At 37.5% G+C, this 16,379-nt stretch overlaps 3 protein-coding genes across 4 annotated transcripts; 2 read left to right on the top strand and 1 right to left on the bottom strand.

Annotated features, from left to right (window-relative positions):
- Positions 1 to 4,946: 4,946 nt before the first annotated feature.
- Positions 4,947 to 8,210, bottom strand: LOC135337293 (uncharacterized). Of its 2 annotated transcripts, XM_064533209.1 has the most exons (9): positions 8,100 to 8,210; positions 7,893 to 8,043; positions 7,351 to 7,725; positions 7,252 to 7,284; positions 6,867 to 6,908; positions 5,776 to 5,817; positions 5,512 to 5,553; positions 5,243 to 5,333; positions 4,947 to 5,152 (listed from the first exon to the last, which is right to left on the bottom strand). In XM_064533209.1, exons 1-8 carry the CDS (start codon positions 8,136 to 8,138, stop codon positions 5,260 to 5,262), a joined length of 798 nt encoding a protein of 265 aa, XP_064389279.1. In that variant the 5' UTR covers positions 8,139 to 8,210; the 3' UTR covers positions 4,947 to 5,152; positions 5,243 to 5,259. The 2 variants fall into 2 exon arrangements, with proteins under 2 accessions (XP_064389279.1, XP_064389280.1); XM_064533210.1 differs by lacking the exon at positions 5,512 to 5,553.
- A 48-nt stretch (positions 8,211 to 8,258) lies between these two features.
- LOC135337291 (uncharacterized) lies at positions 8,259 to 10,632 on the top strand. Its single transcript, XM_064533207.1, has 6 exons — positions 8,259 to 8,359; positions 8,468 to 8,737; positions 8,802 to 9,116; positions 9,193 to 9,546; positions 9,792 to 9,842; positions 9,916 to 10,632. The coding sequence occupies exons 1-6, from the start codon at positions 8,287 to 8,289 to the stop codon at positions 10,128 to 10,130; spliced, it is 1,278 nt and encodes a 425-aa protein (XP_064389277.1). The 5' UTR covers positions 8,259 to 8,286; the 3' UTR covers positions 10,131 to 10,632.
- Positions 10,633 to 12,238: 1,606 nt separating this feature from the next.
- On the top strand, positions 12,239 to 14,391 carry LOC135337292 (uncharacterized). Its single transcript, XM_064533208.1, has 6 exons — positions 12,239 to 12,310; positions 12,394 to 12,520; positions 12,745 to 13,119; positions 13,584 to 13,916; positions 13,988 to 14,050; positions 14,127 to 14,391. Exons 1-6 carry the CDS (start codon positions 12,272 to 12,274, stop codon positions 14,354 to 14,356), a joined length of 1,167 nt encoding a protein of 388 aa, XP_064389278.1. The 5' UTR covers positions 12,239 to 12,271; the 3' UTR covers positions 14,357 to 14,391.
- Positions 14,392 to 16,379: the final 1,988 nt, after the last annotated feature.

The raw sequence follows: 16,379 nt of genomic DNA, 5'->3' as shown, positions 1-16,379 counted from the left end.
TCCCCAATGAAGCTGAGCTACTCCGCCCAGTGAGCAATACCTTGCTCAGGAGATAGTGGACGAAATGGTGGGTGGAGCTTGTTGCTACTGGATACCTAGTTGTGTACATGCAGAATATGCAGTCAATATTCATAGCGCTCAACCGTGTGCAGTGCATCTTCCTGAACTGTATATTCATCATCAGTCTGTGAATACATTTGTACAGTGTTTTGTGAATAGTGTTAGTGTTATAGTACGTGTGGGCAGCAAGTTAGTCAATCCGAGCAGTGGCATATCGCCAGGATTTTTGGAAGGGCAGGGCTCATTATAGGGCACTGAATTTCTCAGCAGTCAGCATGCAAATTAGATAACCCTTCCCACATGCATTTCAATTGCATGACATCATTCTAGTAACTATGCATGCAGAACAGTACGGAATAGATTGACAGATCACAATAGAGTTCATGATGGAGCATAAAAGGGGGAGGGCTCTAGCCCCGTCAGTCCCCCTCTGCCTACGCCACTGCCGAGTATAATAATTATGTTATGGCCCCTTAATTGAGTCTACGATACGGGTCATTCCATATCAATTCAACGAAATTTAAAACATGACGTCTTCAGAAATCCACGAAACTTGGTACATGTGTGAGGAATGGTATGGTAACATATCAGAAAAAATTTTGGGTTTGTAAACAATATGGCTTCTGAGATAAAAAAATGCAGAAATTCTCCACTTTTAGAAACTGGCTGCTGTTAGTTAAACTGTAACCTTCTAACCATTAACATTCAAGACTAAGAATGTATATCATCTTGTTGCCTAAGAAATTCCGCATCATTTGGTATGTTGTACAGCTTCACTTAAAAATTTTAGGTATTGCATCTAATTAGTATCCTTCGAACTCTGACTTCTCGAAAAGCGCTGTTTTTTCCCTGTAATTTTTTGTGTATCATGTTCCTCATACCATTCTCTTGAAGTGTGACAAGTTTGGTTTTGGAATTCCAATGGGATCATGAGATATGTTGTGGGATGTAGTGTGATTTGGGCAATATTTGTGGTTTCAGAGAATAAACAGTCCTTCTTTGTTGTGTAATGTACCTAAAACATGTGTGCTAACTTTCCTGAACTTATGTTATCACAAGGAAGAATTCGAACTTTCGGCCGAGTGACATTTTCAGCCGAGGAACTGTAAACCGACTGATAGCTAAAACAAGTTTACAGCGACCATACGAGCAGCAAAATAATACTGACACCACGCCAGCTATTTGATTGAGCGGCGACAAGCATATCAGCCATTTGAGAGAGAGCAGCATCATCTTGAACAATAATTTCTTGTTTTCTCAAACGATTCCAGACACATGCAAACTACACACATCATAAATTATTTGAACCATCTCTAGCTACTGATACAGTATAGTACTGCAGTCAGAAGATGGACACTGAGTAATCTCAGTAGAAACTGAAATGCCACCAGAGAATATTTCGTAATTGGTTTGCAAAAAAAATGGGTGGTTAGCTAGGGTGTTTTCCAAGTAAAACCACACAACTCACTAGTTGTATGCAATTTCTTTACCCTCACGGGCCATAATGCAGCTTATTCAAGTATCCCAGCCTCAGAAATAGATAATTTTATACGTTGCCTACATGATTTTATTTTTTTAAACGATTGATCATCAAATCAGAACAGGTCGAATTTATCCAAAAAGGAGATTAAAGCTGCATCAGAAATACTGACCAAACATTTGGGCTAGGCTTGTTAATGTTTTTAAATGTTAATGCTAATGTTTTAACTTTTATGAACTTTTATGCTATGAAATCACCATTGCTACAACTAAAACGTACAATTGTTAGCTTGAACGTAGGTAATGTCGCTCATCAACTTAAAACCTACGATAAATTATATTGCTAATTGCAATATTGCCACAACAAAGGGCCTCACACACAGCTTACTTACTAAGGAAAAGTGCACAGTAACAATTGGGAATGCAGAAAGCTTTGCAACATTTTTTTAAGGACTGTTTATTCTCTAAAACCACAAATATTGCCCAAATATCACACTACATCCCACAACATATCTCATGATCCCATTGGAATCCCAGAATCAAACTTGTCACACTTCAAGAGAATTGTATAAGGAACATGATACTCAAAAAAGTACAGGAAAAAAACAGCGTTTTTTTGAGAAGCCAGACTTCAAAGAACACTAATTAGATGGAATACCCAAACTTTATCGAGTAAAGCCATACAACATGCCAAATGATGCAGAATTTCTTGAGCAACAAGATGATATACATTCTTAGTCTTGAATGTTAATGGTTAGAAAGTTACAGTTTAACTAACAGCAGCCAGTTTCTAAAAGTGGGGAAATTCTGCATTTTTTAATTAACTTAATCTTAGAAGCCATATTGTTTACAAACCCAACATTTTTTCTGAGATGTTATCATACCATTCCTCACACATGTACCAAGTTTCGTGCAATTCTGAAGACGTCACGTTTTAAATTTCGTTGAATTGATATGGAATGACCCATATGCATGGTTGAGCGCACCCATTGCCATACCCTCTGACACCACCAGCCTTTTTGTGCATGATTGCTAACACTTGTGTTGTAAAATATTGTCCCCGCGCATAATTATAGGAGATTGGTTGTGTATGTATTTTAAGTGTAGTGCACATTATATATATACACTGCGTTAAAGTGCGTATTCCTACAAATCACACAATACAGATTATTGGTCGGATCATAATAATTATAGTAAACCACATTTCCTCTTACATGTACTATAATACAGTACATGCAAGGATGCATGCATGTACCTTCCTGTTCAGAATGCACTGGTCGATTAAAGTATACAAGATATCATGCAGGTTTTACATTTGCTGTGCCTTTTGGATTTAGTTTTCTTGGACAAAATTCATATTATATACGTAAGATGTATAGTCTCATGCATGTCCTAGCTGTAATTTTTACAATGTACAGTACAACCTCGATTATCTGGACACCTTGGTTCCAGAGGCAGGCTGGATAATCAAATAGATAAACCACGCCTTGATCCACCTACTTTATTGATAAACAGCAGTGCCACATGGGTTGTCTGTGCATGCGCAGAAGATAAGCATGGCCTGTCTCCATAGTAACAGCTGCAACGCGCATTAGCATTTAAGGGACACGGCCATTTTCATGAGCATAAAGTGTACTTTTTATTTTCACTGTTTTTGTTCACCTTCCATCCATTGCCATAAAATTTAAGATGCCTATGAATTTTTAACTTTTCATTCGAATCAAATTTGTCCTTTTCAGTTAATCCTCTTGAAGTCTCAGTCATATTGTTTGTGTCACAGCAGGTTTTTTCACTAGGGTCTGATCCCGATGAAGCAGAATCTTATCAGTAACAGAACCTGTCTCATTGAATGTCGCATTTTCATAATTATGATAATTATTATCCCATCGTTTTTATAACTCATATACATAACAGTGGATTATAGTGTAGTTCCACGCAATATTATATGATTGCTTCCACAACGTACAGCTCTCTGAATCAGACTATAGACCTATACTATACTAACCACATGCAGTCATATAAATATGTCTGTAATGCAACTCGTGCGTGTCCACATGTTAGATTAAAAGCCAGGTCTTTACTTAAGACTGATACTTATGTAGAGTGTTCCCATAATTGAGATGGAATCTTACTTACAAATGCACCAAAAGCTAAATATTGTCCCCGGCCACTTTTACAATTAAAAGGGTATATCAATTCACAAAGCATGACTATATGTGAATCAACATAGGTATGTAAAGAATTCCATCTTCTCAGAAAGCCAAATTCAATGTTACAACAAAGTGTATTCATCACAGCACCTGCACACTTTCAAATGTGTACTGATCAACAGGTCAAAGTTAATGTTGTCTCCCCAGAAACTAGAAAATGTATTCATTACAACACCTGCACACTTTTATTATGACCTGATGTGTATCTGTATACCTGTGTGCCTGCAGGCGTCCAATGAAACTGAGCTATATTATAATACTCCACCCAATGGGAGCAATATATACCTCACTCAGGAACTATAGTGGACGAAATTGTGGAGTTGCATGCATATTGTTTGTACAGAACATGCAGTCAATATAATTATAGCTATAGGCTATATATGCTCGGAATGATTTTAGCATAATAGCTAGAATAATAATAGGTATCAATGTCGTTTATGGGGAGACACCATTCTTTTGGTATAAATCTTTGATCTATATAGTGTTGACAGTATTCAATTTTGCATCCTAATTCCTATATTATAAGTACACATTATATGACCCACTTTCACTCAAACTAATGTGGAAACTATAGAAAAGTGAGACCATGCAGGTTTTGTTTACTTAAATTAATACACTGAACAGTGTATGTGCATGACACTGTTTTGTGATGGGTGTTAGCGTTATCAAGGGATTTTAGTCAGTTCAAGTATATATTATGTTAGAGCACCCTCAGCCTGGGATATTTTCGTATGGTCGAAATTTTCGTAGGGTCTAGGATATGACCTGACTGTATTAATTCAATCCAACCAACTTGTTTTGCAATACATTCACTCCTTGACTTAATTAGCTTATAATACTTATTGTATGGTGCATCTTATAGCAATTTGCTGTGCTTTTGAATTTTTGTAAATTCTTGGAAAGCAGAAAGCTGTTATTCTTGTATGACCTGACTGTATTCAACCCAACCAACTTGTTTTGCAATACAATTAGCTTATACTTTCATTGAATATACATGCATGTATACACATAAAGCTAAGATTCCCTACAGAAAACTTGGGGACTCTTTTATGTGTAATTAATTATTCCCTCTCTCAATCTACCATGAACAGCATGGCTTAATTAATGACCATGGCATATTGCGTTAAGTCTTTCCAATATTATGTTTTGCTTTACAGTCTATATAATTATGTATATGTACTGTTAAATATTACTCAGTGAACATGAACAAGTAATATAGAATATACACAGCTCACACAGAAACAGAAACACTTACATAAATACAATAGGCCTCACTATAAACGGCATATGTCGTACTCTAACTGAATCAAGTTTAGTGTAATGATTCTATACATGTCAAATCATATAGCTATAGCGTAGTCTACATCATCTAGTTTCTTGTGGCTCAATCATTAAGTTATAAGCTGCAATAAACCAGATTGCATTTTGATATTAAATCAGTGTATATAATTTTTATACTGCATGCATATATGCACGAAGGATGTCATATATACCTGGCTCTAAGGTGGACTTAATAGCAGAAAATACTCAATAATCCAATTATCAAGAGGACTACTGGCCCAACAGTGGCAATTCCAGGTGAATCTGCATGCATGCGTGTATAATTATGTTAAAATTCACGAAGTCTCACACAAAATAACTGTCTGCTCACAATACTATTTTAGTAAAACCATGCATATATATATATATATAGGATTGGTATATCATAGATGCATGCATGCAAGTATGTAGACTGTAGTAGTATGTCTATATACTGACTTACTATTATCTGTTGTGGTGCTTGGGGAATCTGCATTCGTCACACCTGCATGTATTATAACGAATCAGTCAATATAACAATAAATAAGGATCAAACAGATCGAATTTTAGTGGACAAAATCTACTTTATGCATAATTATAGCAGCAATAATTTGAAGTATAAGGCATAATTATGGATGTGTGGTGCGCAAACTACCACATTGTGAGTCATGATCAATATAATGATTATGTTGTATATAATTCCTGCATGCATGCATGCATGACTTACTATTATCTGTGGTGGTGCTTGGGGAATCTGTGTTTGTCACACCTGTATTATAACGAATCTAGGATTAGGCCCTGATAAATTATGCTTGGAATAATTTAGCGTAATAGGTGTCTAAAGAATTAATAGGCATCAATATCCATGTATTTTTGGTAAAGATCATTACATTAAGTTTTGCAAGACGATATTTTCATGGCAAAAATGCTTGAAGGTGATTAGCAGAAAGTTAAAATTAGAGAATTAGTTGGGCGTGGCCCCACCCTGGACTCCTACGTGAGCGTCCAGGGTGGGGCCACACCCAACTAACTGAGATTCATAATTATGTCGTGTGTCAGTTGTGTGCTGTGTTTATGTCTACCTGAATAATGGGTGAAAAAAAAAACTCCATGTGTAGACACTGTCAGTGACACTGTCAGTGTCTACGCTTCTACTCTGTACTTTCACATACATCAAGACACACATCAAAATAATTATTATATATAATGCACACTGGGCTACCTATAATGTATTGCCTCGAATAAATACCGCGTGAAGTTTTGTGTTCTATTCACTGGGACACTTGTCGGTGCACATACTGGGACACTTTCTGAGGCAAGGAACTGGAGCGGATGCAGCAGTAATTGCTCGGCTGTGCGACGGGTCGACCTCGCCCACAGGAAAAAGGCATTACCGGGACGTGTACCGGGACAAACACCGGGACAAATACTGGGACAAAAGCTGGGAATTTTGACTCTAATACCCTTCCATAACCGTATACTCGCTTGCGCATGCGCACCGAGGCATAATTATGCATGTGTGGTGCGCAAACTACCACATGGTGAGTCCACTTTATTGTATACCGTATAGCGCAAAATTTTCTAGGGGCTTATATTATTTTGTGGAATAGCCTCTAAAAGCATTTCGTTGCACAATGTTCGTGGAATGACTGCTTACCGGAAGCCATGCCTTAAATCTTAGCACGTTATAGCAGTTAAAGAACAATTTTTGTGGACTTACTTTTTGTGTAGGATCGCTAACCCACAAAATCAGTGAAAATTAAGCCCCTCAGAAAATGTCGTGCTATACGGTAATTCCTGCATGCATGCATGACTTACTATTGTCTGTGGTGGTACTTGGGGAATCTGTGTCTGTCACACCTGTATTAGAATATAATATTAGTCACGCATAATTATACTATTGATTTAGTAGTAGATCTATAGCCAATAATTAGAAGTATATTCAAAACTATTATAAAAGCATAATTATTATTAAAAAAGTTGTTGCTGCATGCAGTGTGCAAAACCGTACAGCGCGTAATTTTAAATTTCGTGATCTTTGGTCAAATGACGTTGTGTCTTCTGTTAGTTTCAAGGAGGATTGCTATAGTCTACTAACTCTCGAAAACTGTATAGCGAACATTAAAATTTAGCTGCAATACGGTACATGAATGCATGCATGTATGTGCGCAACTTATTGCATAATTATGTTGTCTTGTCTTACTATTATCTGCGGAGTTGCTTGAGGAGTCTGTGTCTGCAATGAAGGTACCGGTATACATTTCAAGGCAGTCTCACTTAATATTGATTTGGGGGCACTCACTTTCAGAATCTTGTTCAGGAGCGACAAATAAAGTAGATCTGGAGCCATTCATACAGCCTTCGAGTACACTACTATTCGTATTCGTTGGCAAGCAAACAATTATCAGATCATGATGTTCCGCCGCAACATTCACAATAAATACTTCAACTACTCTACCTTGTCTACGGAAGTGAATATGTTCATCAAGATGATGCCAACTTCTGTCGTTGGTTGTTGATTGAAATTTGGAACACGGACCGCCATTAGGTGGGTGGTAAAAAAGTTTTACCCTGTTAAAATCTGTTTGGTTTTCACTTTCTGGTGGTGCAACACACTCTGCATAAGCATCCATTTCGGGTTGAAGGGTGATACTTGGCATCAAGCATTTTTCATAACCTGCATGCAGTCACACAATTATATGCATGGCTGGAGGTGATCTACAAAGGTCCTATTGACCATTTGTTCAATGGATGGCAGGAATCTTGCAATACATGTAGATTCTGAAGTGTATGCATGCATGCTATTATAATTATCATAGATGTAATAATTACACTGCGACTTACATAGTGTTTCATTGTCAATACTTGACACGGGACAATTTGCTTTAGTAAAATTTACAGCCTGTAGATATCCAGAACTATCTCGACCTGGTGCCGGTGTTGTTTCTATACACTGCTCGTCAATGCCTGAGTTTACCACATTCGAAAAGAGGAACTGTATTAAAAACGGGCGCAAATTAATTTAAACTTATGTTATTATTATTGACTTACCAGTACAATGAGTGCTACCCACAGATACTCAGCCATCATTCACACAGTACCAGCTATACAGTTTTAAATTGTGCAAACTTTGCAGTGTTGTGTTGACCCACCCCTTATTGTGCATGTGCAGTTGTATGCTATAAAATGCATTCATTCATTATGATGAATATTAGTAAGATCTACATGCAGCCTGACAATGAATTGTGTAAGAAATTTGGCAGCTCAGGTTTTTTGGATAGCAACTGTGTTTGGAGCTGCTTTTGGATCATGTGAGTACATGTAACTCACGCTGTGCATGGACTACACTTTTATACCTTAGGAACAACACGATTGAGTAGTTAAGACTATGAATATACCTTTATTATTTTGCTGTGCAGGTATCATTTCACATCCGCAAAATGTAACTGGATATGCTGGGGAGAGATTAATGTACAGCTGTGTCGCTTCTTGCGGGGAAAAATTTTGGAGACTAAATGGTTCTTTTGCTCAAAGGGAAACGGAATATCCATATCGAGCCGTCATTGTTAATGATTGGATATATACACTATCAGTTGAGGCGTCTGCTGCTACAAACAACTCTGTTGTAACTTGTTGGCTATTGAATCCTCCTAATAACGAAGAAAGCAATGCCATAATTATTGTGCAAGGTAAACTGCAGTAACAATAGTTGTGCACCTTTCATCATAATTATTTCCCAATAATAATATATAGGAACAGTTGCAGAACCAACTAGTGTACTTGTCAATTACGATGATAATCATGTCAACCTTTCATGGAATCAACCCTACACTCTGCCTGAGACAGAATTAGAGTTTGCTATCAATGTTTCCATGGGTAGTAATTACAGGTTGTTCACAACAGCTGAAACTCGAATATCATTCTCTTACTCTTTCCTAAATATTGATCACTGCATTTCTGACCACACTGTCAATATAACAGTTTATGGCGTGAATGGAGCAGGTGAAGGTGAACCATCATTTGTACAAGCCATGATTCCACAGTCTCAATCAGAGAACTGCAGCCAAGGTGTGCATGCATGTGACTATATTAGATAAGATGCCTTCTTATGCCATTTTTAAAATTGTGTACGTTTTTAATGCAGCTATTTATCGACTTGGACCTCCAATTGATATAAATACTGTTGTTGAGGAGAAATCTCTAACCCTCTCATGGCAACCCCCTCTCCTAATGCTTGCTCCTGGTGTCATGTTGTGCTACAAGATATCAGTCAATGTTACTGAATCTTTGGATCCCCAAAACATACTCACACAGTTTGTGTCCAATTGTGCCTACAACACAACTTATGCACTATCTTTATCTTCCATTGGCATCAATCGGTGTAATGGAGATTACCTCATTGAAATACACGTTGCTGGAGTGACTTCTGCACAGGTGGAAGGTGTATTTGCAAGGATAGTGGAAGTAATATCATCCATAGAAGGTTGCTCGCCAACAGGTATAATTATTAATACCAAATTTGACAGTATACAGTTTCGTAATAAACTTCAACCATGCATGCATGTGAAGTAAGTGAGGAGCCAAATACCGTGTCTGAGACAAATACAGATGCACCATCCAGTATATCTATATATAATTATGTATACACCTTTGCATTGTAGAAACTATATAACGTCAATGACACCTGCATGTTATTGTATAGACTGACTATTATATAATGCGATGGTTTATATAATTATGCAGATTTATGGATTACGATTGCTGCCGCTGTAATAAGTCCATCGCTAATAATAGGTATTTATTATAATAATGGTTATGCCAGAAACACTTCTACTTTTCTACACTCTCGTATACATTACGCATGCAGGATTGTCAATTGCACTGATCATAGTACTCCTGAAAATGAAGAAGTACAGGTCAAAAACATTAACCTTTCAACATGACGTGGAGTTGAAAGAAAGTGCAGCCTATGGAATCAGCTCAATGATAGCTAATGAAGCATATGGGTGTCATTCTGATGAAGATTTGCACATTTACGAAGAGATTGTTGCTAAGGAAATCGTTACAATAGCTGGAATTTAAGAGTGCATAGAACGAAGCTCTCGAAGTATATAGATCACATGCATGCATCCACCATCCACCATAACTATAACTATATATGAATCATGAACTCCTTCATTCAACACTGTGATGTAATTACTAGCTTGTGTGTTATGAAACAAAGTTCTGTTTCTGTTGTTTATTAGCTATAATAAGCTTAAGCTAGTTTTTGCAATTTCATGCATATAGCTACAGTGGAAACCCCTACAATGTTTTGGCCTTTATACAGAGGTGGCCTTTGTTGAGAAGTTGTTTTGTACACAAACTGTTCATTTGGGACCTGGGTGCCTGGCCGTTATATAGCAACTGGCCTTTATTCGGAGGTGGTTGTTAACAGAGGTTCCACTATATATACAAATGAAAAACCTTAACTGTTTTACACACAACTGCTGGTATGGCATGAGCGAGCGTTAATCATAATAATTATTAATCAACAGGTGGAACAGGTAAACTGCACTATTTCAGCTACGTCTTTAACCATATATCTTCTGAGGATCTTATGCTATAATGTGTCACATTCCCAGTTCCAAAATCAGATGCAAGGTTAAGGAGTTAGTTGGTTGGTTTACTATATAGGCTTGAACGTCATTCATTAATTATTATACCTCCTCCATGCATTTAAACACTCTAACGATTGCAACATGCCTCGTTGTAGTGTTTTTCCCAACGTATATTATACTAGCTGGTAATTATGTACTCCACCATGAGTTTCATGGACACAACTGTACGAAGCGTATGCACATCATGCAGTGATAGTTTACTAACTATTATACTAGCTGGGAATTATGTACTTCACCATGAGTTTCATGGACACAACTATACGAAGCGTATGCACATCATGCAGTGATAGTTTACTAACTATTATATAGCTGGGAATTATGTACTTCACCATGAGTTTCATGGACACAACTATACGAAGCATATGCACATCATGCAGTGATAGTTTACTAACTATATAGCTGGGACTACCAGGTAAATGGCAAATTTGTAAAACTCTGTACATTAAGTAACTAAAAAGGAATTCTCCTGGGATTTTACTGGCAATCTAAGTGATACTCTTCATAAAGAAATTAATAATTCATGCATCTACTTTCCCCCTATAATTATTATATTGGGAGGGTATAATTTTTCGCAGAATGACCATTACAAATGTTTTCGCAGATTTAATTTTCGTGGAATAGCAGCCTTTCTGCAGCATGCATGCATGCGATATTAAATTCGTGGTATAAATGTTCGTGACATGTTTATATAATCAGCGAAAACCGCAAATATTTTTATACCCTAGAAATTAATATACAGTACCCATCTAGTTGCACGTAATGTGTCTTCTTATAGCCACCAGGCAATTTTCGGGAAATCATTACCTAAAATGGTTGTATATAGATCTAGCAACAAATAATTGTCTAAAAGTTGGTTGGTAGTATACGTAGTAGCAGTAGCATTGGTAACGCTGGTGCTAGTAGTGCAGTAGTAGAGTAAAGTATAATCATCAGACGTCATCATAATAATTATAATTATGTCGGGCACTGATATCTTCAGCAGATATACAGACACCATTCAAGGACCATTTTATAGGTGCTTGTTAGCCTATCTATTCGTAGCTATACATTGAGAATGGTCTGTCTTAGAGTTGGACAAAAACAACGTGACCATGCAGTACTCCTGCAAACACGAGGACTAGAGTGGAACTCTTTTCTAGCTGCTGACCAAAAATCAAGCTCAAAGTTTTATTGGGCTCTAGTCTGCTGCACTACCATGCTAGTAGCCTCCTTCCACTTCCCTGATGAAGTGCGGCCTGAGATTGAGGCTATACCATCTCATCGAGTTTGAATACTAAGGCACCACAGTTTGCCATTCACCCCGCAGTCGTACAACCGGTGAAGAGGATATGTAGCTCAAAAGAGTCATGCATGGCCATAAAAGCAGATGTATGGATTTACCACCATTATGAGATGCACGAGCAGAGCTTCTTGAGTGGTGAGTACGTTATTGCACATGCGCAACCTCAAGTAGAGTAGGTAAAGATCACAAGTCTCAAAAGCAAATATCGTGCCAACGGTGTCGCTGCGCTTACTTCAGTTACAATAAGTGTTAACTCATAGTCTATACAGCTACATTAGCTAATGGCAACAATAATAAACCTGCTGCTACTATTTGCTTCAGTAAATTTATATTTGTTTTCTATAATAATTATCATGTGACTAGATCTATATATATTTTATACCATACGTTCTATTGGCTACAGGTAGATCTACTAGCTTACGTTTCTACCGTTCATGGACAGGAGCTGTTGTGCAATGGAAATGAACTGATTGGTCTTACTGGTGCGATAAACAAGTCTACAAATCAGTGTCAGCAGGGGACTCAGCAGAGTGAGTTTTATCTTATGTATCAGTACAGGAGGGTTGGCTAAATTTTTATGAGATCCATGCATCTTCTTGCGCCAATCATTGCTTACAGTGGGCCATATATAATTATAAGTACTTCCCTCTCCACTGCCAATATACTGAAATTTCTCACCATAATTTTATAATTTACTACACTGCCATTGCATCTGATTCTTCCTTAGCTTACTTGCCATGGCTCTTTATTACAGACTTGAAACTTTGCCCTCCGATGGAAGTTGTGAATCAAGCCATTGGCGTCGATAGCAATGTTCTGTTTGTAACATGCCAAGCAGAGGAAAGAGCAGCAGTTTTTGTGAGAACAGCTGAATGTGGCTGTGGTTGTGGCCCAGGAGCTATATTTAACAACATAGGATCAAGAAATTGTTTTCAGAGCAGTACTACTATTCCAGGCATTAATATAGTGTATGTAAGGCCTGCGACAGACTTTAACCGACATGTAACTGTGTACATTGAGAACTACAATGTGATAAGTAGTTGTGAAATTTCGATTCAATGCATAGTACACAGGGACCACATTTTTAATGATGAAGAGCTAGAGCGTTTTAATTTTATTGTCAGATACGGTAAGTTCCATATAGTTATGTATGATGAAATTTACACGTAGTTGTACAATTAAGTGTGCAAACCACCAGCTATATATATGCATGGGTCTAGGCTATATATAGGTTATCTTATATTTACAGCTGCTGACTAAAAATTAATGAGGGTGATGTATCTATTATTTTCTTTTGCTCTTAATTCAATACCATGCTTACGCAAGTCGTTTAATCTAGGCTGGAATCCTAGGCATTCTTGCATGCTTATATAATTATAGTAGAGATTGGGTTGACCTAGCTAGCCTCAGCCCCGGCCCGATTTTTCAAGAAAAATTGGCCTGGAACCGAAGCTGTATATAGGGTTGACCCAAGTCAGAAGTATACTTATAGTGAGTAAACATAAGCTGCTCTATCCCGGATTATTGGTGACAGGTAGTTGTACTATGTATATTACAGTATATAGTCACCTGCATGTGTATATATAATTATAGGGAATAATGAACCGGGATCAGTGACCTTGACTACCAGTGAATCCGTGGCATCGAGTACCAGTGGATCTGTGACCCTGACTACCAGTGAATCCGTGGCATCGAGTACCAGTGGATCAGTGACCAGGACTACCAGTGAATTCGTGGCATCGAGTACCAGTGGATCTGTGACCCTGACTACCAGTGAATCCGTGGCATCGAGTACCAGTGGATCTGTGACCCTGACTACCAGTGAATCCGTGGCACTGAGTACCAGTGGATCTGTGACCCTGACCAACAGTGAATCCATGGCACCGAGTACCAGTGGATCTGTGACAACTAGACATACACAATCTGGTATATATATATATATACACCTGCACTAGTGCATTGTATATTATTATGGCAACACTGATTTACTCATGCAGATTCAGACGTGATAATTACGATTGCTGCTGCTACAACTCCTGCTGTAATAGCTTTAACATTGGGTACGAGCGAGTTATGATGCCTTATATTTATACTGTAAAACTGCTAATAGTTACAGATCTCTTTCAATCAATATAGGTGCATCAGCTACATTGATCATAGTGCTCTTGATAATAAAGAAGCAACAATGGAGGTCAACTCCTCATCAAGATCCTGATGTAGACCTGGAAGAAAATGAAGCCTGTGGCATACGTTTATCAATGAGAATCAATAATGCATATGGCTGCAGTTCCAATGAAGAACAGCACATCTATGAAGAAATTGTACTTGAAAGTCGAGTGGAACTTGAAGCCCATGGAACTGCATAGAATGAAGCATGCACGCTCATACATAATTATAGTCCAAGAAGTACTGTTCATGCAGTACTTAGCTAAATACAAATCAATCACATGCACATCTGTTTCAGTGTATACCTCCACTTTTCATAATAATTTGCTGCATGCAATAGAACTATTATTTTAGATAGATCTATAGTTAGGTTGTAACCCTTAACCCTCCCATCATGCATATATAATGACGTATATACTCACATGTATATCAGGGGGGACGAGCCGTGTAAGGTATTGGGATGAGGTGTGACGGTGTGAGGGTGTGCATGAATGTGTGTAGGGGTGATCCCTGTACAGGATGCCCTGGTATATATACTTCTATCAAGCTAACTATTATACTGCCGAAAAGAAGGCATTTTGGAAATTAATTAAGAATTTGTCAGCATTTCATGTTGCAGGTCTCTGATGTGAGTCAATCAATCTTAGTTATGTCATAATTACTATAAGAACTGTTTGTGCGCACAATACTGACTGTTGACTGTTGACTGTTTATTATATTATATGAACATATTTACGGTGAATATTGCTGATAAGCAAGAAAACCATTGTTGATTGTTTATTATTTACCTGGAAATCTGATTCATACATGCCCGTACATTATCGTTGGGAGAAGCAATTCCCTGGAGAGAAGTTTGATGACTCTTTATACCGATTATAATTCTGCCTAAATGTTTTGGTGTATCAATCTTATATCAATGAAAGTGAATATTAATTTTGTATACGAAAGCATGACGAATGCTATAATTATTATTATACTCATGAAACGGGGATCACATGCAATACCTCTGACATGTGCCTATAATGATTATGAGCATGAGGTGCATATAGAATTTTAACTGTGTCCCCCATAACCGTTGTGTGGTTGCAAAACGTATAGCTTCGTTCGCTGTGTCATATTATAGCTATGTACATGCGCCAGCACTTTGCAAGTATGTATAGTTTTCTGTTTATGACATTATGCACACACACATACATATGCACACACATACTTGCACATGCAGCCACTGACCTCCATAGCTGACCCTATATCCCGGTTCCTCTATAGGTCTTCGATCTCTGGGGCCATCGGTAGCCTGCATGCACATATGCATACACACATGCACACAGTACTGCATAGTGCTGTACTATTAGGATTTTGAGCCCCTCAACTGAGTGCTTGTACAACCTTAGCATGCAATCTGGGTCAATTGACTCATACAAATGTGGCAGCTCTTCATAACATGGATTCTTTGTTAGAGGAGGAGGATCTCCGTATATATGATGGATTCTTTCCAGTCTCATGCATGCAATGGATAATTGTTTTAGAATCTTGTGCAAAACAAGTTGGAACTAAAAATTAAAGTATGATGCTATTGTAGTTTTTACCTAAATGTATATTAGCTATACCATGCATGCACTAGCTAAATTTAGTAAGACTCAAGTGAAAACTTCATATAATTAAGGCTTTATACACAATACCTGCCAGACACAGCACTATATAATTATGTTATAGTCTAGCAGTAAATATAGAAATTGTTGCCAATACAATTGAGTCCACTTTAGATTTCTATATTTTGCTAACTATATATACATGCAATTAGATCTAGATACACATAGCTAAATTTTTTAGGAAAGCTCAACCAAAATTACCCAACTTTAAGACTTGTGCAAAACACCTTAGTGTTGCATTATCAAGCTAGCCCGATGGCGAAGTTTTATGCATACATCTTGGCAATACTGTCTTTTAAGGTAAGCTTATACTATAATTATATGACCATAATTATTAGATCTATAATTATACTTGTATATACCTATGTGATCTAGCAGACTGCACAAGGTTAACTATTCACTACATATAATTGTATAATAGCTTCTACAGCACATGAGAGTTGCATGAACTGGCTGCCATAATTATGGCACATATAATTATTATTTACAGAGCAGTTTATAGATTGGGTAGCATTGTATAAGATGCTGACTTAACAGACTATAGACATTTTATATATACTGGTGATTCACAACC

The sequence above is a fragment of the Halichondria panicea genome, chromosome 6, assembly GCF_963675165.1.
Source record: "Halichondria panicea chromosome 6, odHalPani1.1, whole genome shotgun sequence".
NCBI classification, from domain to species: Eukaryota; Metazoa; Porifera; class Demospongiae; order Suberitida; family Halichondriidae; genus Halichondria; species Halichondria panicea.
Note: the sequence above shows the minus strand (reverse complement) of the source record. Positions and strands in the feature narration are given on the sequence as shown.

What these genes read in the sequence shown, in the direction of transcription:
- LOC135337293 (XM_064533209.1), bottom strand. Translation starts at nt 8,138, where the DNA reads ATGATGGCTGAGTATCTGTGGGTAGCACTCATTGTACTG. An exon ending in AAGCAACTCCGCAGATAATA is followed by an intron (nt 6,909 to 7,251) that starts GTAAGACAAGAC and finishes ATTCTAATACAG; the next exon opens with GTGTGACAGACACAGATTCC. An exon ending in AAGTACCACCACAGACAATA is followed by an intron (nt 5,818 to 6,866) that starts GTAAGTCATGCA and finishes GTTATAATACAG; the next exon opens with GTGTGACAAACACAGATTCC.
- LOC135337291 (XM_064533207.1), top strand. Translation starts at nt 8,287, where the DNA reads ATGAATTGTGTAAGAAATTTGGCAGCTCAGGTTTTTTGGATAGCAACT. An exon ending in TGCCATAATTATTGTGCAAG is followed by an intron (nt 8,738 to 8,801) that starts GTAAACTGCAGT and finishes AATAATATATAG; the next exon opens with GAACAGTTGCAGAACCAACT. An exon ending in ATCAGAGAACTGCAGCCAAG is followed by an intron (nt 9,117 to 9,192) that starts GTGTGCATGCAT and finishes TTTTTAATGCAG; the next exon opens with CTATTTATCGACTTGGACCT.
- LOC135337292 (XM_064533208.1), top strand. Translation starts at nt 12,272, where the DNA reads ATGGCAACAATAATAAACCTGCTGCTACTATTTGCTTCA. An exon ending in TGCTGCTACTATTTGCTTCA is followed by an intron (nt 12,311 to 12,393) that starts GTAAATTTATAT and finishes TATTGGCTACAG; the next exon opens with GTAGATCTACTAGCTTACGT. An exon ending in TCAGCAGGGGACTCAGCAGA is followed by an intron (nt 12,521 to 12,744) that starts GTGAGTTTTATC and finishes TCTTTATTACAG; the next exon opens with ACTTGAAACTTTGCCCTCCG.